General features: G+C 43.7%; 1 protein-coding gene across 5 annotated transcripts in view; it reads left to right on the forward strand.

Annotated features, from left to right (window-relative positions):
- lmx1bb (LIM homeobox transcription factor 1, beta b) overlaps positions 1 to 5,573 on the forward strand; it is a 47,162-nt gene extending 41,589 nt beyond the window's left edge. For all 5 annotated transcript variants that reach the window (XM_019274608.2, XM_019274609.2, XM_027272947.1 and 2 more), the window contains 5 exons: positions 441 to 616; positions 1,129 to 1,206; positions 1,583 to 1,649; positions 3,045 to 3,206; positions 4,279 to 5,573. In XM_019274608.2, coding sequence (XP_019130153.1) covers positions 441 to 616; positions 1,129 to 1,206; positions 1,583 to 1,649; positions 3,045 to 3,206; positions 4,279 to 4,436 — 641 coding nt within the window. In that variant the 3' untranslated portion in view covers positions 4,437 to 5,573. The remainder of the gene's footprint in view (positions 1 to 440; positions 617 to 1,128; positions 1,207 to 1,582; positions 1,650 to 3,044; positions 3,207 to 4,278) is intronic.
- The last annotated feature ends 12,910 nt before the right edge of the window (positions 5,574 to 18,483 follow it).

Raw genomic sequence — 18,483 nt, forward strand, 5'->3', positions numbered from 1 at the left:
TAAAAATTGGACTTTGTTGCTGTGTCGCATTCGTGATGCATTCCCCACATGTACTCGTGTTTCTTTTTTCATGTTGCACTTGATGTAGTGTTCTTATCAGAGATTGATTTAGTGTAAATCAGACAAAGCTGAGCGCAGTAAATTACGAGTGACGCGGTGTCCACTCCGCTGACAAATGTGCATATTTCCTTGCGCTCACCACGAGCGAGAGGCTGTAGACTTCTGTAAGTCTAATCGTACACATGGCCTTTTCCTTTTGTAATAAATTGATAACAAAGTATCAAAAACACATGTGTCTCCTTTGATTATGCTCTCGCGGTGTGTGAATCTCCCAGAATAGGAAAGAATGAAAATATATTTATCAGCAGACTGTCACGGACTAAAAGGGTGTAGTCGGTTCAAGCCCCGTGCTGAAAAAAAAAAGATGTCTCTTTCTGCAGAGAAAAGTGACGATGAGGAGTTGGACATCAAGCCGGAGAAAGGCATAGGAGGCCAGGGGAAGGGGGATGACGCGAAGGATCCCAGGAGGCCCAAAAGACCGCGAACCATCCTGACCACTCAACAGAGACGGGCCTTCAAGGCCTCCTTCGAGGTGTCCTCGAAACCCTGCAGAAAGGTAAGACGAAAGCTTAAACAAAGTTGTTTTTATTTTCACATTCCCTGCTCTGCATCTGGAGTAATGGATATTTAGATGCCGACCACGAGCCCTACAGTAGTTTCACAAATAAAATTCTCAAATTAAAAAAATCCCCCCACCTCAGAGCTCAGCTTTGAAGTGGCGAGCAGCTTTCTGTTCTGTGTTAACCGAGGCAGGCTGGTGTAACGCGGTCCGCCTGCACCAAATGTCATACTGAGCTGGAGGAGAGCTGCCTCTGTAGCCCGGACCCTAAAAACAGGCGCTGCACCCGGGCCAAGGCTTTGAAGAGGCAATAACCACGAGGTCCAAAAAAAAAAAGACCACGGCATTCATTCAACGTTCACTCAAATCAAAGCAAATCAAAGAGGCAATGTGCCTATTGGGAAATGTGGAAGATATGTTAATGAGCCAAAGTATTCCAGTGTGCCGCTAAGTGCTTTGTTTTCTTGTGGAGATGGATGCTGGAAATCTTTTTGTCTTCATGGTTTCAGGTGAGGGAGACGCTGGCCGCCGAGACGGGACTCAGCGTTCGGGTGGTGCAGGTGTGGTTTCAGAACCAGAGAGCTAAGGTGAGAGCAGCTAACGTGGGATAAGTTGGATTCTGTGTCCGCAGTGCAACAGCCTTGTTCCATCTTCTGTCCGGCCAATAAATCAGCAACAACTATGTGTGTTAAACTTATCACTGCATTCCTTTCACAAATGTCAAAAAAGAAAAAAAAAAGGCCAAGGAGTTGCAAATCTAGCTCAGTCTTGCATTAAATGTCTACACCCTCCTCTCTCCTGATGATTATCTCGTGAAAACCTTTGATACTTGACAATGAAGTGCACTCAGATACAGATTTTGTGCGGTTCATTCGAGGGTGAACAGCGAGGAGCATCCTTTTTAAATTAAACAGCGCTTGTTAGTTTTGGGGGATCCTCACAACTTTGACTCCTTCGTTTCAGATGAAGAAGTTGGCAAGAAGACAGCAGCAACAACAAGAACAACAGAATTCTCAGAGACTTGGCCAAGGTACGATACTCGACGGGCGCTCTTTGTCTCGAAGAAGCTCTGTGTCTGGGAAATTGTTAAAAGTTCAAATTTTCTTTTAATATTTAAAGCTCATTTTCACCCAAAAAATATGTTTTGCTGTTACTTCAGTTGGTTGTTTGAGCTTCAGAGATTGGAGGAGCCAATCATGGGATGAGATTCTTGATTTTTCAGTGAGTTAGATTTAATTTAAAGGTCCAGTGTTTAAGTTTTTGCATATCATAGCAACATATTGTTTCAAATGTCGGCCAGTTAGAAGCCGTACATGAGTGCTTCTGCCAAACGGTGAAATTATGGAAAACACCGGATCAGAAAAGATGTGAGCCGCCGCCGCCGCTGCTGCTGCTCCTTCTCTTCTGTGAAATGTGTGAAGAAAAATGTTTACACGTTCAATAATCGCGCCGAATAACAGATCGCAAATATGTCAGCGTGTAAACAAGAATGCTTTCACATCAAAAGCAAGACGGATGTTCTGTCTGGAAGCCAAACGGAATGAATGGCAGACGTCATGTCGCAAAAAAAAAAAAAAAAAAAGCCACTGCAAAGGAAAGTGTGGGGAGGAGGAGGCTCGAGGGACGAAGCCACAAGAGTTTTGTGTCCCTCTCTCACAGTTAGCCAAGAAGCAGTGTTTGTGAAGGGAATTATGGGAGAAGCCACAGGAAGGACTACTGTGGGTTTCCGTGGAAATGCTGACAGACACAGACGAGCAATTTTTTGGAGGTTATTGTTGCTGTCTCGCGAGCACCAGACTCCCTTTTATTCTTATCAGCATAAGGTGTGTTTAGGTCACCAACCTCCATCTAAAATTAGCAGGCAGTGATGGGAAGCTATGAGGAAGGAACACACGCTGTAAATGCTTTCATTGTCTCATCGAGGAAGCGTCGCTGCAGCGATTTTTTTTATTTTTTTTTTATAGGCCAACCTGCCCTGATTCCTTGGACGAAAAGCCAATGGGATTTTATCACATTGGATTGTTGCAGAAAAAATAAGCATTTGCCATTTTTTTTATGATTTTTCTGAAGCATAAATGTGATCTGTAAAAGTAAAAAAGCTAAACTAACTGCACCACGGTTGCAGGACTTCAGCATCAGCGCCACTAAACTTCAAACTTGTAAGTTTGTGTGGCGACGTTAATTATCGCTGACAACCTCTGTACTTGCAACAGTTGCTAAAGAGATGCACGATATCTGACGCGTTTCATGTTGTGAAAATGTTGTCAGCTTAACCACAAATCCTGTTTTTAGCCAATCAAAATCCGTCTGAGGAACTGGAAGTGCAAACATGTTAACTCGCTTCGTGATTTTACAACTCGTTCCTCCGGATTCCTACATCTTATTTTACCTCTCCTCTAATGCTTCTGCTCTCGTTGCTCTGCAGAGGTGATGTCCAACCGGATGGAGGGGATGATGAACTCCTTCACACCGCTGGCTCCGCCGCAGCAGCAGCTGGTCGCCATGGATCAGAACGGTTACAGCACAGACCCGTTCCAGCAGGGGCTCACCCCCCCACAGATGCCCGGGGACCACATGAACCCATATGGTGAGCATCCACCAACCCTCACACACACCCACTCCTGCCCTTTAAAAAAACACACATGCCTGTCCCTTGATCAACCTCATAACTCCCCAGTGGTGGGACATGTGTTCAGGCCACAGCTCCCCTTCTGATTTAAGCCGCTCACAGAGACGTACGAGCAGCTTCTCCTCCCACATGAGATAACACAAGGGCGCTTGTAAGCTATTGTGTGTTTTGAAGTTCCAATTTTCCAAACGTGTTTTAATATGGTTTTAACTCTCCGCCTCCACGTTACTGATGATGTTTTCCGATGGTGGTAGAAACATGTGGTCAGCGTGGATAGCCCCGAGATAAAGCGCAGTCCGGCCGATGATTGAGGGTTCGCGTGAGCTAATGAATCAGAATGAGAAAACAACACGTCTCTGATTTCTGTGATACGGGGGAAGAATTAAAATGCAAACAAGGAGGGGGAAAAAAATCAGTCAATCAAGTGTTAGTCCACAGGATGTAACTGGAATAACACATTTCTAAGTGATGTCCTCAACAAGCCCCAGAGGGACCATTTCCCGAAGTTCATAACTTCCTTATAATTTGCCTCCATTTAGTTCTTCTCGGTAGTAAGAACCCAAGTCCCCGGTCTCATCACTCTCCTTTGGTTTGGGGAAAAGAACAATATTGGCAAGGCATTAAAAGATGTGTCTCAAATCACTGTCCCCATTTTGTGCAACACTATCATTAAGATCCAGAGTGTAATAAAGTTAACTATTCCCTCCAGAGAAATAACATGTTGAGGTTTTATGAAAGGCGGAAACGGTTGCTATTAACCAGATCTTTTAGGAGTATGCCCCTTGTTTACATGCTCCCTCATAGACCGCAATTGTCCCAGCGAGGGCAGCAAAAAGTGAGCTCTGATGATAACCAACAAAACAGTTTGATGACACACAACAGCGATTTCTCAAAGTGACTATTAGTAATTATAATTTCCCAACGCTGCCATCAATCTCAAAGACGAGATTGTTTTTTTTGTTTGGTTTTTTTGAATGATGCATCTGCCACCGAATCCTGACACCTATCTCCACATCATCTCTCTCTGCAGGTAATGATTCTGCATTCCATGACATAGACAGTGACACGTCTTTAACCAGCCTCAGTGACTGCTTCATGGCGTCATCGGAAGTCAACTCCATGCAGGCCCGCGTGGGGAACCCGATCGACCGCCTCTACTCAATGCAGAACTCTTATTTTGCGTCATGAAAGGAGAGCAGAGGGAGAAAGAGGAAGAAGAAGAAGAAGAGAGAAGAGAGAGAAGAGAGACGAACGTCAGCACAGAATAAACTGCCCATCTCAAACCTAAAGCGCGATGGCCGGGAGTTTCTTCCGCTTAACACGCGGACGAGACGGGACGAAACACACCACCTCGCTGTAGCTCCTGGTTATGTGCTGAAAGCTTACTCAAAGATAGTAAAAACCACTTTGTCGTAGGACAGTGAAGATTCCTGGGGAAAAAATAAAAAGTATTGTTAGAGATTATTCGGTAGGATTGCTTATCTGTCACAGGAGATATTACTCTTTTCTTTGTTCACTTAAAGAAAACAAGTAGATATTGAAGCCACTTATTACACAAACCAAATAACACAGTGAGTTTATACAGTGCATGATCAATTGTAAACTAAAACCTTTTGTAAGCGCCCCCCCTCCCACCTCCCTGGTTAAGATGTGGTGTTTGGACTGTTTCTTCTTTACACTACATGGATTTCCATGTTCACCGTTAGCATTTTGATCACTTTCAATAGGTTTAGATATTGTGTTAATAGTAAAAATAGGTGCAGCATGTCTGCAAGAGTGACTGTACATTTGTGTATGTATGAGAGTTTGTGGTGAGAAAGAGTTGTTTAGAGGAGAACGAGGAGGAGGAAAAAACTGAAAAGTGGAGAACTGGGTGGACAAGTAGGATCAGTGAAGTGTAAATACTCCCCAGGCAAATTGGATGTGCATGTTAAAAATGGAAAGCATTCTATTTATTTAACTATAACAGGCTCTTGAAGGTGCATATTAAAACTGAAAAGCTTTATTTAAAAAAGAGAGCATTTGTTTTGTTTTGTTTCGTTGAGCAATTAGTGAGTCATGAGTATCACAACTCATCTGTACGCCTTTTTAATATGAAGATTAACCCTTTTTTTGTTTGTTTTGTTTTGTTTTTTTCTTCAGCCAAGCTGTAAATGAGCAATGTTGCTATTTATTTCGTACAGACCATAAACCTTTTTGTTGTCATTGTCATTATGTGCATTCTCAAAATGTTAAAAAGTTGCTAATTGACCAAAGTTGACTGGTTTGATGAATAAACAATGTCTTTCTCCTGATAACATTAAATAAATGCCATTCAGTGATCATTCACGCGGTAACATTCACCTGTATTATTCCATCTGGAGGTGCTGCAGTGTTTGGCCTGGTTTGAACCTCGGCTGGGGCCTCTCTGCATGGAGTCTGCATGTTCTCCCCGTGTTTGTACTCCGGCTTCCTCCCACAGTCCAAAAACTTGCACCTAACAGGTTCATTGGTGACTCTAAATTGCAAAACGTGGGGAAAGTTTGCTGCTGCCCAAACGGCGACCTCTGTGGCTGAAGTTCCTGCAGTTCCTCGAATGGCCTCTTGAGGTTGCCTACAAATCGAGTCCAATCCATAAACCGACGTACGCCCCGTGTGTTCAATCCCAAACCATGATCTTTTCCTAATCCAAACCAATCAACTGAAAATAATGACAAACGTAAAGTCATCATAGAGACAAACTTCGTCCTTCTTGGCCCCTTGTACTACATTAAATTACCCAGCTTCCAAGGATCCGTCTAAGAATTTGATTTATCATTTTATATCTCAGAATATAAAGTCAATCATAACACTATATGTATATATTTCAGAGTGTGCCTCATACGAGAGTTCCCATCTACACACTAACACCCCAAACTAAGACGGCGAACAGCTACTGAACATCGCAGCGTTAGCACTGTCGATAGGAGTGTGTTGGTGTTCTTCGTCCTGTAAATTTACAGCTGCACCGCGAGCACATTCTGCTCACGAGGACGCAGAGCGAAGGCATGCATGAGTGAGCAGTGAGGGTGAGGTCGGGGAAGAGTGCAGGTGACATACCGACACAGCTGCACGACTCGAGAGCGAACCCCACCTACAACCTCAGGGCTTTGTGTCGGGCGGTTGCTTGGAAGTTACATCTGGGTGCCGCTTCACCTCTAACAGATTCTCAGTGTGGCCGGGCAAGCTTCCACCCACTTTCCTTTGTAGTCACATGACCACACAGATAAACAATGCATTTTTATGATCTTATGTGACTCACTTTATTCTTACTAATAGTCACGGCAGGCCTGAATCATCCTGGCTGCTGCTCCTGAGCACAGGGAGCACATGAAATTGTCAGATCTGTGAGGATTTAGAGCACGAGCACAGCGAGGTGTGCAGACCTATATATATCTGTCTTACTATCTAGTCTTCAATCTGACAGCCAGGTGTTGGACTTGTTGGCAAGGTTACACCGCCATACATCTTCACATGTCACTAGTAGGGGAACATCCCCAGAAGCAGCGTGCAATGACATCTTAGTCTGCGAGCCTGATTGGCTTGGATTTGTTATTTGTGTATGCAAACGATTGATGAAATCCAGCCAACAGTTGTTTTTCTTCCTCGTTGAGGTGTCTTTGTGTGAGATGACGCCGTGGAGATGAACAGGAAACACTGTCCTGTCTCTGTGTGTGTTCATATGTGCGTAACTATAAGCGAGAATCACGAGGACAATGAGCAGCTTCGTGTCGGGTTTCTATGGATTAAAGTGTGAAAGAGCGAGCAAACAGACGCGACAAAGGTTCCCATTTACAGTAAACATGGACGGGGCTGCTCCGCACATGTCCTGTTTGCACGGGACAGACAGTACAATTAGCTTTGAACCTCTCCCTTTTCAGGGCAGGCCAGGTGAGCTTACAGAGAGGTGTCCGGGTGAAGTGGAGGACAGAAGGCCCTGCTGCAGACGGTGTCGTGTAAACGTCAGAGTAAACCCTCAAAAACCATAAATTATGATTTCATGAATAAAAATGTTTTTGTTAAGACATGTTAGTGCTTATTTCTGTCACAAAAATATACGATCCTGATAGAAAGATGGACAGATCTCACAATAATATAGGTAAACACAAGACAGCAGAGGGTAAACACACAATGAAGCTTCAGGCAGATTACGTAAGAGTGACTCAACACAGGGTCAAACAAAACCGATTTATTATTATTGACCATTTATGAAACTCTTTGTTTAAATCCCGTCAATCTGCTGTTTCTTCAAGGATCCAGCAACTGCAGCAGTGTATAATCAATATATGTTTTCTTGAATATAAAAGGAATAACATCAGCTGAACTACAACTTGTTGCATAATTATGAAAATCTCTGTCAAGGCCGGTGTGTAGCATTTAGTGTTGGCCCTTCCTCCTCACGTTCTTCTTCCTATAGCGTGAAGGAGAAACCACAGCTGTGTAGTTTGTCCCTTCTGAGCTACTGTAGACACATGGTGGTTCAACATGTTGGATATAAAAGTCTAATTCTAAGGTAACGAAATCATAATGCTTCTTATTTTCAGGTGATTAGACAAACATTAGATCTCAGTATTTCTGCAGAGCCACACCGGCCTGTTTTCACTACCTCATCAATAAACTCGTGCGTATTTTTTTGGAAATACACGTATTTATTTTGGCAGGAGCTATATATATTTACAACACACTCCACACAAGAAAGCAAATGAACACATTTTCCACTGTTACTTTAATTTCATAACTCAGATTGTACTTCCCAAAATATCCAGGCTTTACTGTGCTCCACCCAGACTCTGATTAGCGAGAGCAGACGGGGTAAAAAACAGAAATAAAATGTACCCAGGATGCGTTTTATTGACCGTTTGAACATCCACACTCTGCATCCTTGTGTCCTTCCTGCTTTCTTACCTCCTTCTGTCCCCGCTCTCTTCAGTTCAAGCCTCAGACAGGCAAAGCAAAGCAGGCAGTGAGTGAATACGACCTGTGTCGCTGCTTGTTCTCCGGGGCACTCGGTCGTGAATCGGCCAAAGAAGACACTCGGAGGTTGAGGTAAGCGCGGCCTCGATATGAAAACAGTCGTGCTGAAACTCGAGCCGAAGACACACACACGACGCACGCATGCGAAACTCACGGAGTGTTAAGAGTCGAGGCCTTCAGTGAACTGTTCACACATTTACTCTTCTGCCGTTCTGGCACCGCATAGGAAATGAGTCTAGTGACAATATTTTCATTAGATAACCAAAATCCTGAAATTTTCCACCTGAGACACAATTGAAGGTTTGTGATTCATTTTCTCTACTAACTGTTCAGCTTCTCTCTCACAACCCATGGAAAACACGTGGAGCTTGATTTGTTATTCGGGGGTAATTTAAAAAGATTCTCACCAGCTGCCTCGTAAAAAAAAAAAAACACAGCGTGACCTAAAGACAGTAGCTGCAACGAGGCCGCAGGTCACTTCATCACACTAAATCAGTCAGAGGAGTGACTCAATGGAAACCAATGAGACGCTTTTATTTTGAAATAGCCATTGTTTTAAATTTACTGTACATGTAATTGGCATTCCTAATTGTCATTTCTCAACAGCAGACCAATATTACATTTTTATTATTTTTTTTGGAGCAAACCAAAGCCCCAATTAATTGTCGCTTTGTCAGGACCCAAAGACACTCAGACGTTTGTGGGTTGAGTACAGTCTCATGATTTCACAGAGTTCACAGGAGTTCACAGCGGGGGGGAGCAGCGGGACGGGGGGAGAAGCTTTTGGGTGTTTTCGTTGGGCATTTTCCACGGCGCGTGGTTAATTGTTAAGGGAGACTTTTTAACCAGCGTCTGACACATATTCTTTGAGCCTCGAGGGCCTCGCGCGTAATCAAATGACAGACTATGCGGCGGTTTTTGACCGAGGAGAGGAGAGGGGGGTCACGACCAAAACATCCAAGTATGTCCTACACAGCGGCACGTTGCTTTATTGTGTCAGTCAGCGGCGCAAAACACCAGCCGCCACAGCGTGAGGCGTCGTTTGCATGCTACAGGTCCATAGATGTAGTAACAGTGGGTTTACTGTTACTTGATCCAACAGTAGGGAACCATTTTTCTGAAATACCGCAGTGATGCAACACAGAGAACCGGACAGAATCTTGTGATAAGTAAAAAAATACAAGTTCAGGTGCGCTCTGTAACTTTCATTCCTCACGTCTAAGAAGGAGATGACCATTTGAACCTCTCCGCAGACGTTTCTGGAACATGTAAACATATTACCGCAACTGTTTTTTGACCTCCTGCGTCTGTTCTCTGCTGAGAAAAAGACGGCGTAGGATTCACCTCTCAGTGCCCAGGGGTGCAGATAGATCCCGGGGATAGGGCTCGGTAATCCCCACCACTATTGGAGCCCATCTGTTTTGGTTTTCATTTTTCTGCATTATTAGTGCTTATTGGTACATGGTCTAGGAATGTAGCCAGGGTGTTTGAAGTCAAGGAGCAAGGTGATGCCAGGGGCATTAGTTGAAGGAATGATGACCTTAAGGTCTAACCCAAGCCAGCACTCCTAACCTCCAGGAGCCTCTCCCTTGATGTTGGAATCCAAGTCCTGCACTCGGACACCCTGGACTTGCCGATTCATCTGGCACTTCAGGCAAATTCATAATCGTGTGAGTTCATGTTAGCAACTCTGTGCTAACATGAACACAGTGTTAAGATTCTGACGTTTAACTGACTTGTTAGTAGGGATGGGAATCGAGAGGGTTAGATAAACTGCCAAACGATTCCATGGAATTGAAACACACAGAACCGGTTCTCAACAAGAACCGGTTCTGTGTGTTTGCAGTTTATCTAACGATTCTCTTATCGATTCCAGAAAGCACGACTAATTACGCCACGCAACTTACGCAAGTTTGGCACGTGCAGTGCAATCAGCAGTAAACAATGGCACCCACTCTGTTCAAACGCTCCAAAGTTTGGCTGCATTTTACTAAAACAGACGTCAACAGGGCGACTTGCAATCATTGCAAAGTGGAGATAACACGACGAACATGCAGAAACATTTGCACACACAACATGCAATATTTTTAAATGAATGTCTTGTTTTTTACACGCTTCAGACTGGAGATGAATCTCAACCGTGCAGCAGCGGCAGCAGCAGCCAGGCTATGAACACCTCTGCGGTTACTACGGAAGGTAAATAACTCACTGCCTACCATGTAAGTGCCATGTGCTTCTTTGTAAAACATGCTACATGCCTCTTTTGACCTCGCTGTTGGTTTTGTAAGGTCGTGATACTTCTAAACTAAACCAAGCTGATGCTGATCAAACTTGTTGTGGAGAAATTGCTGAAGTCAAAGGTCAATGGTGAGGTCATTTTGACCTGCTGGTGGCGCTACATAAAAAGTGAAGGGATCACTAAAGTGACTATGATTCATCCTGATGGGGGCAAGAATGTGTGTACACAATATTATGACCGTCCCATAGTTGTCTAGACTCTCCAAACCACGAACCTCATGGTGGCGCGAGAGGAGTGTCAATCCCTCAAGTAGATATTAAGATAACTCACTGGATACATAAAAACAGCCAGATTTATCCTCTGAGGACCATGAATGTCCATCCAAAATATTTCAATCTGGACTTAAAACATGCTAAAGCCTAGAAACCCTTAAAAAAGTAGTCACAGTGAAGTCTGGGAATCAGTCCTTCTTGGTTTAGAACTTTTAGTTGCAAAATCATATTAGCTACAATAAGGCGCTCAAAGAAATTAAAGTTCAAGCAAACATTCTAATTGTCGCCAAAGTGAATTTTGCTTTTATAATCAGTGTATCGGCTCCAGGCTACAGCGGTGTAATACTGCAGATTAGAACGATCACTCTGTCCTTTAGCTCGAGCTCCGGCAGAGGATAGTTTATGCTCGCGTACACATGTAATTTTGGCATCTTTCTTTAATAAAGACCCCCTGACAACACAGATCAATCAAGTTTACATGAGTGTGATTGGTCATTAGTATGGTGTTGACTTTTCGGCATGCACGGTTAACTGATACCTGCTTTTTTTATGATCTGCAGCTATCTGCAGCTTAAGTTCCATTCTGGCAAATAGACAACAGACAACAACAGCAGCAGTGACTAAGGAAACTTCCGTTTTGTCTGTGCGTTGGATGTGCATTTGTCAAAGCCGAGCAGAGAATTAAATCTGTCACAGAGGCAGCAATCATATTAACCACAAGAGTTGGAAGAGAGTGCGCGATGCAGTTCAGGTTACTCAGCAATTTAATCGTGTCAATAAAGATCCCCTTTTACGCGTGTTACTCCTCTTCCCGAAACATGTTTGCATATAAAAGAGAAATTTTATCGGCGAAATCTGAAAGCTTGTTAAAGTTTGAAATCACAGTAACTCCTTTTTTGTTCCGTCTGGATGAACTTAAAGAGGAGAGGAGGCAGGAGTCTCCTCTGGCTCGTGCACGCACACACACACAACAAACATCGCCTGTGGATGTGGGATACGGCGCAGGCCGAGGTGAACCCTGAGCTGTATATTTAAAAACCCTGGATGTTTCGACAGGACTCACCTGTGAGGCTGATAAATCACTCGCAGTGTACACTCGGAGCTGAGCGTGGACAGTAAATCTGAAAGTCAACAGCGGGGGTGAGGGCTTAACCAAACTGTTAGGAATTCTGTATTTGGCACATTTCCTGTCATGTGTGCCCTATTTATTATGTACCCTAATGAGTCCAATGAGAGGCTTTCTGGAGACCATCAACTACTTATAAGACATACATTTGCTCTGAAAATAAAGCTTGACCTCCGTCCTCCTGGTGGCAACTTATAAAAGAAGTCCGTTATATACCTTTTGTTTGTTTATATAAATTAAATCCAATTAAGCGATTCCTTATAAAACTGTAAATCAGGATCCAGTGAGCGTTGCACATGCTATTGCATTGCCGAGACCACTGAGGCCACATCCGACCTCTCGCATGACCCCGCTCTAACTTGATAATGAGTGTTTTCACAAGACAGAGGTCGGTGCCACTCTGCCCCGATGTGACCTTTTTCATTATAGCGAGAACCAACATGATTATCAGTTCATCATGACGATTATAATCCATATTGTTACATATGAATATCATTTGTCAGCCGTGTCTTTTTTGTCCGAGCTCCCCTCCCCTCCTCTAATAGAGCTTTGATTTGGAGTGCATTGATTAGCCTCCAGTTAACAGACAATCATCCTTTGTGTCGCCACCCCGGTGTTTTTTGACAGTTTTATTATAAGGACTTAAAACGACCCAAATAAAGCACGGATGAACAGCCTCGCCTCGCTTGCTTTTTTTTTTTTCAAAAGGTTAGTAAATTTCACCATATGGATTTTTTGGTGTCTCTCCCAAATGTCATGGTTTAATTATTAACTGTGGGGCCATTTTGGAGAGAGAGAGAGAGAGATTTGCACTTTTACAATATTGTCAAGCCTGGTGAGGTTAAGTGTTGAAAGTGCAAGGAAGGCCATTGTCCTTCCTCCGTGTTTAATGAAGATGGATTTAGAGATGAAATGTTGGGTGTAATAAAGACGGCGTGACCTTTAAGGGGCCTTGCCACAAGTGGAAAACAAACATGCCGACAGTTTGAACAGACTAACGCTTCGATTTAAACAGATTCTACTGGAGTTACAACATATTTTATCTGCAGTAAATATTTGTAACATAATGTGCTGTAATTGTTCAGTGAGAGTCATTTCCTTCCCCCGTTCAATAGATCCAGATTATGAGCTGTAACTCAGGATTATAACCAGTCACAAACACCAAAGGTTGTGACCTCCCAGTGTGGCCGTTATGAGTAAATATTGATTACACTACAGTCAGTCAGCTAAGTGGAGCCACCAGAGCAGAACACAGCCATGTACTGTGGTGTGTTTCTTTTTTTTTTCAAAGGAGTAATATCTGGCCTAATCCCAGCTTCAGCCCCAGCCGGTGCACTTCTCTCTGCTGTGCGTATCAGCATGCGAGGCTCAGGTTTCTCAGAGCTCCTGCTTGGTGCAGTCAGACCTTCGCGGCGGTGTGCCCTCCTGAATAGGCTCCTGAAACTTTCCTCGTGCTTCGGGGGGCTTCCTCGTGGGGGCCGCTGGACTGGCTGACTTCCCCGAGATGGTATGGCAGTATCTGAGTTCCCATGTTCCTCGCCCCCGCCTTACATACATGTCATCAGACTCGCTGTGCCCGCTTCAATGAAAGCTCTCTGTTGACTTCCTCTGCTGACAAGCGAGACGTGACCAGCTCCATGGCGTTGAGCGCTAACCACTAGGCAGGAGCCTCCAAATAGAATAAGTAAAACTCTGTTATGAGCTTCTTTACGTTGCCAGATTCGTGATGTTGCCTATACTGTGGCTTTCTGTATTAAATAGTCTCTTTTTGAGAGCGGCCAGTGGTGTTTGATTCATACGCGACAGAGATCCCTGTATGATTTAATGAGCGTGTTTTAAAGAAATAGTCCAACATTTTGGGGGTAAATACGCTTGTTTGCTTTCGTTCCCAGACTCAAATGAGAGGTTTGATACCATTATAATGTTTTTATGGTAAATAAAGAAGTACCACCTGCAGCCAGGTAGCTCAGCTTAGAATAAAGGTTGTGTTCTGGTCCATTTTTTGTCCGACAACAGTAACTTTGAATGTTTTTTATCTCCCCGAGGTTGCCAGACTTCAGAGTCAGCGACTTCAGGCAGATTTTATTTAGACATAGCTAGTCTAGCTGTTATAACCAGTATTACCAGTACAGTCGTCCCTCACTATAACGCGGTTCACCTTTCGCGGACTCGCTGTTTCGCAGATTTTTTTTAGTGTAATGTTGCATGCTTTTTTTTTTTTACAGCCTACTGTACAGTAGGAACGCGCATTGTGTTCGGCACCGACAGAGGAACTGCGAAATACGTGTGAGTTACTGGTAAATTGATTATTAAAATGAAATTTGTTAAAACTGTTTGGGCTTGAAAACAGGTTTTGATCTTTGGTTTCATTAATACAGTATTGTACTTATTTTTGTTAAATCTGCGAAAGTTTGAACTTTGAGAGTTTAAATAAGAGAGAAATGTGAGAAAATGTTAATGCCTGTCTGAGAAAAGTGAATAAAAGTGTGTGTTTAGGGGTTTTACGGCCTTAAAACATGTATAATTTCGAATGTATGATTTCGTCCATTGCGGGTTATTTTTAGAACGTATCCCCCACGATAAACGAGGGACCACTGTATACCGATCATCTGATTAGTGAACGACCCCATTATTTGTCCATATAACAGACAAATATGAGAGTGATGTCAATCTTCTTATCTAACTCTCGGCCGGAAAGTGAATATCGTCAAACAAAATGTCAAAGAGTTGCTCCAAGTTGTTGATCTGAGAGCCGTAGTGTTACGTGATGATAAAATGGTTTCATTATTCACGACTCCCCGACGTGAACGAGGATTTGTCAACCTTCAGGATTGACAGAACGGCCTGATTTTCTGCTTCTTCTTTTTTTTTCTGTTTTGGAACTGGAGGCTCAGGAGGAGGCAGCAAGCCCTGACAGAGAGCTGCCATTGCACACAGCAGAGTCCTACCCACAAACCCTTGCCTGTGGCTTGCCCTTTGAAGGTGCATGTCTCTTCTTGACATTTCTTGTCAACCTGCCTTGGGAACATTGGATTCCATCGTCATGGTCCACACACAGTTTGTGTTCAAACTGTCTGGCATGATGCAGGAGATATAAACCACTTCAATGTCTTTCAAGAGGGGAGGTACACCGTCATTAATCCTCAAAGTCAATATTAACCGTTCCAAAAAAAATGTATCAGCCCTTTGCTCCCCCGCATTCTGATCTGATGTCTTGAGGTGAGCTTCAAAGCGCTATGATGCACCGTCTTTGCAGCCCGTACTTCAAAATATAGATGACGCAATGCAAAGTTTTGTTTTATTCCAGCTTTGCAGAATAGTGCACCATCCTTCCACATTTCTCTCCCGCATGCTTCATGCCTGAACAAACACATACACAACCACAGCTGACGGGGGAACATGGCATATTTGTGTCACTCCAGCAATTGGAACAGAGCAACATTAATAGACCATGCGGGTTGTAATACAATTAAAACATAAATATGCAAAGTACAGGAGGCTGCTGCTGTGCTGCATGTGCGGAGACAGGTGCCAGCCATCTTTAGTGTTTACGGCAAAGCTCCTCCAGCAAATGGCATCAAACTGGATTAATACGTGATGTCTGGGAGCTTGGATTTCAGCACGACCTCAGACGAAAACAATCTAAAACAGTAAATGATCTCAGCAGGAGGAGTCCTGGCTTGAAACAATGAAGTAATCCGATCTGTAGAAGAACTTACATATCTAGATCAGTAAGTATGTTGTAAACTGTCAGTGCTGAGAGCTCCATTATTTACACTGCACGGCTTATTATAAATCAGTTGGGTTAATGAGCATTGTCTGTCCTCCTGATATATTTCTTTGATATGGTAGGAAAGGTGTGAAAAACATTCTGCATGTCTGAACAGAAAGCTTCTTTTGCTGCGAGGCAACTGGAAACTGAAAGCCAGCGTGTTCCAGATAGTGAAAGCTGACAGGGTCCTGTCTGCTGAACGGATTCCGGCCCCTCTTGACATGTCACGTCGTCTTCGCGAGGCATTTACTTTCTCTTTCATCAGTTTCATTCTTGGCGGTCTTGTATTCAATTTGACTGATTGAGCGAACGGATCCAGTTGCCGCCCAGCAATTTCTACAGATGCACACGAATTGTCAGTCAAGAAGGGACTGTTCAATAATATAGCCTTTACAGCCTATGCCCAAGGACCTGTAGGCCATTACAGGGCCATTACTAGTGAAATCCTTGTCTGGACAAGTGGAGGGAAACTAATGTGTTACTCTGACGAAAGGTTCTCATTGTGAGGGTTGCAGCAAGAGCCGAACAGGGGAGGGGGAAGATAGGATCAATTGCAAATGAAGCTAGCGAGTGTGTTGCTGCAGCATCTAGTTCCCATCATTAAAAAATAGAAGATTGTTATTCAGGTGTGTGCCGATTAAATCCTGAGAAACGCTGCAGTAGTGTGGCCGCGTTGTGTCGACAGCTAATGAACGGCCTGGCGACTCGCAGATTTGTTTTACACGCTTCGAATTTTCGCATCCGTGATGAATGCGCTCGAGAACGAAGATGGAGACAGTAGTAGCTCACACACGTTTAAGTTTGGTGGAGGAACATTCAGCCTTCTGTTGACAGCCGCTGACAGCTGCAGCCAGCAGTGGAATTATGATTTAGATCATTAAAATTCATTTAAAGAAAAATGCACAATGTACAAAACAAAAGCGCTCGTTTGATTCTGGCAGTTTTAATCACTGTGTCACATTAATGTACAGTACGCGGCTCTTCATCATAAAAAATTAGCCGTCTAGACGTAGCTGCCGCTGTTTCTGACAAGCTTAATTCTACACTTCCACATCTGTCTTTATTTTCCTATGGGGTTTTAACTGTCTGTCACAATGTGGCTTCCAAAATTTGCTGGGTGTTTCTCAATGTGCCCACACAAATCTTTCCAGCTCCAATAATAAATTGACTTTCATATTTTTCCTGTGGTTAACCATCTATACATTTCAGTAAATATCTGAATACACAAATATGCGTCAGTTCTTTTGGTGCTTTGTTTTTATTTTCTTTTTTTTTTTTTTATAGAAACCATAAATTATTCTGACAGGAAAACCAGCGATGACCTTATGATCAACTAATAATGGAATTACTTTCAAGCTCTTTAAACAGCCTGTTTCCAATCTGGCGCAATCAAAGTTGATAAAAATCGACAACGCAGCCCGAAAAAATGTCTACGAGCTAAACGAGCGTGACGTTAAAGTGTTTTTGCGTCCGCTCCTCCGTGGAGGGAAGCAAACATTTTTGTTCAAGGGAGTGGGATTGTGTTGGGGGGGGTTGTGTCTTGGATTAATTAAGCTGAGGAACTCCCAGTTTGGGGAGCTTAGCATGTGCAGGGTGATGTTTTCTTCTGAGTCTTTTCCACAGGGATAGGTTTGCACTCATCTTTGATAGTTAACCCCATGTGACCCTTCCCTAGAGCCAGTCCCCACTCCCACCTCACTGCTCCTGCTTCTCATTAGAGCCTGTCCACTGGTCTGACTGGGTCTTAAGTAGACTGCCACCCAGGCCACTGACACGAAAAAACACAAAGTACCGCGCATGTGTGTGAGTTTTTCTGTGATGAAGACGTCAGTTCAGATTCCGATGAAATCTCATTCGTCTTTGTCGTCAGGTCGACGTGCATGCATGCGTGTTTTACTGAAATTACAGTTGGGCTAATTAAACAGTTTACTTTGGTGTGTGGCAGCAACAGAGCTAAAAATATTCAAGCCGGTGGAGCAAACAGAAAAAGCTTTGAACTGATTCAAATGGCTCAGATTTACTCCATCACGTTAAATATCACGTGCACACACACACACACACACACACACGTCGTGTATCTGTTACTTCAAGGGATCAAAACATGCAAATAAGTTGATCTAAAATCTGTATTAGCTGATTGAGCCGCGCCAGATAAGCTGTTTTCATGAACATTTTTTACAGCAGAGGCGACGGGGTTGAAATTGCAGCTGAGTCATTACCCTGTATCATTGCTATCTCAGTGTATGATGAGACGTGAATTTGTCTGACCTCCCCGGGGGCAGCACAAAGGGCTGAATTCAAAGCGGGGCACCCAGGGGCCAAGCTGGCGGCAGTCCCAGCTGAGGAGCACCAGCCAGCCACCACCTGCATACTGCTGCTCGCCCAGTCTCCCTGGATATGAACCCCCCCCTCTTCCCTCCGACTCCCCTACTTCAACCACCACCACCACCACCACCCCTCTCTCTCTTCTCCGGCTCTGACAAGCCTCATCTGCATCCCAGTCGTATCCTACTCCCACTCCTAATATCTGCCCAGTCCATCTGATCTGTCCATCACGCAGCCTAAACTCTATGTGACGGCAGCACTATGGCCTCAGCTGTGAACACTCCTTTCATTCTGTCACCGAGCTGTTGCCGGACTGATTTTTTCAGATCCTGCGGTGACAAATGATTTGTGCAATCTTTTGTCGTCCCCCCCCTCGGATTGTAATTTCTTCTTTTTCTTTTTTTTAGTCCCCTCGATGGAAATTAGGACTCGGTGGCTAATTTTTCTCTTTTGTTTGATTGTTAGTTTGATTCTGTTGATCTGAGATAAATATCAGAGTATCTATAACA

This window comes from Larimichthys crocea, chromosome III, assembly GCF_000972845.2.
Source record: "Larimichthys crocea isolate SSNF chromosome III, L_crocea_2.0, whole genome shotgun sequence".
Taxonomy (NCBI): Eukaryota; Metazoa; Chordata; class Actinopteri; family Sciaenidae; genus Larimichthys; species Larimichthys crocea.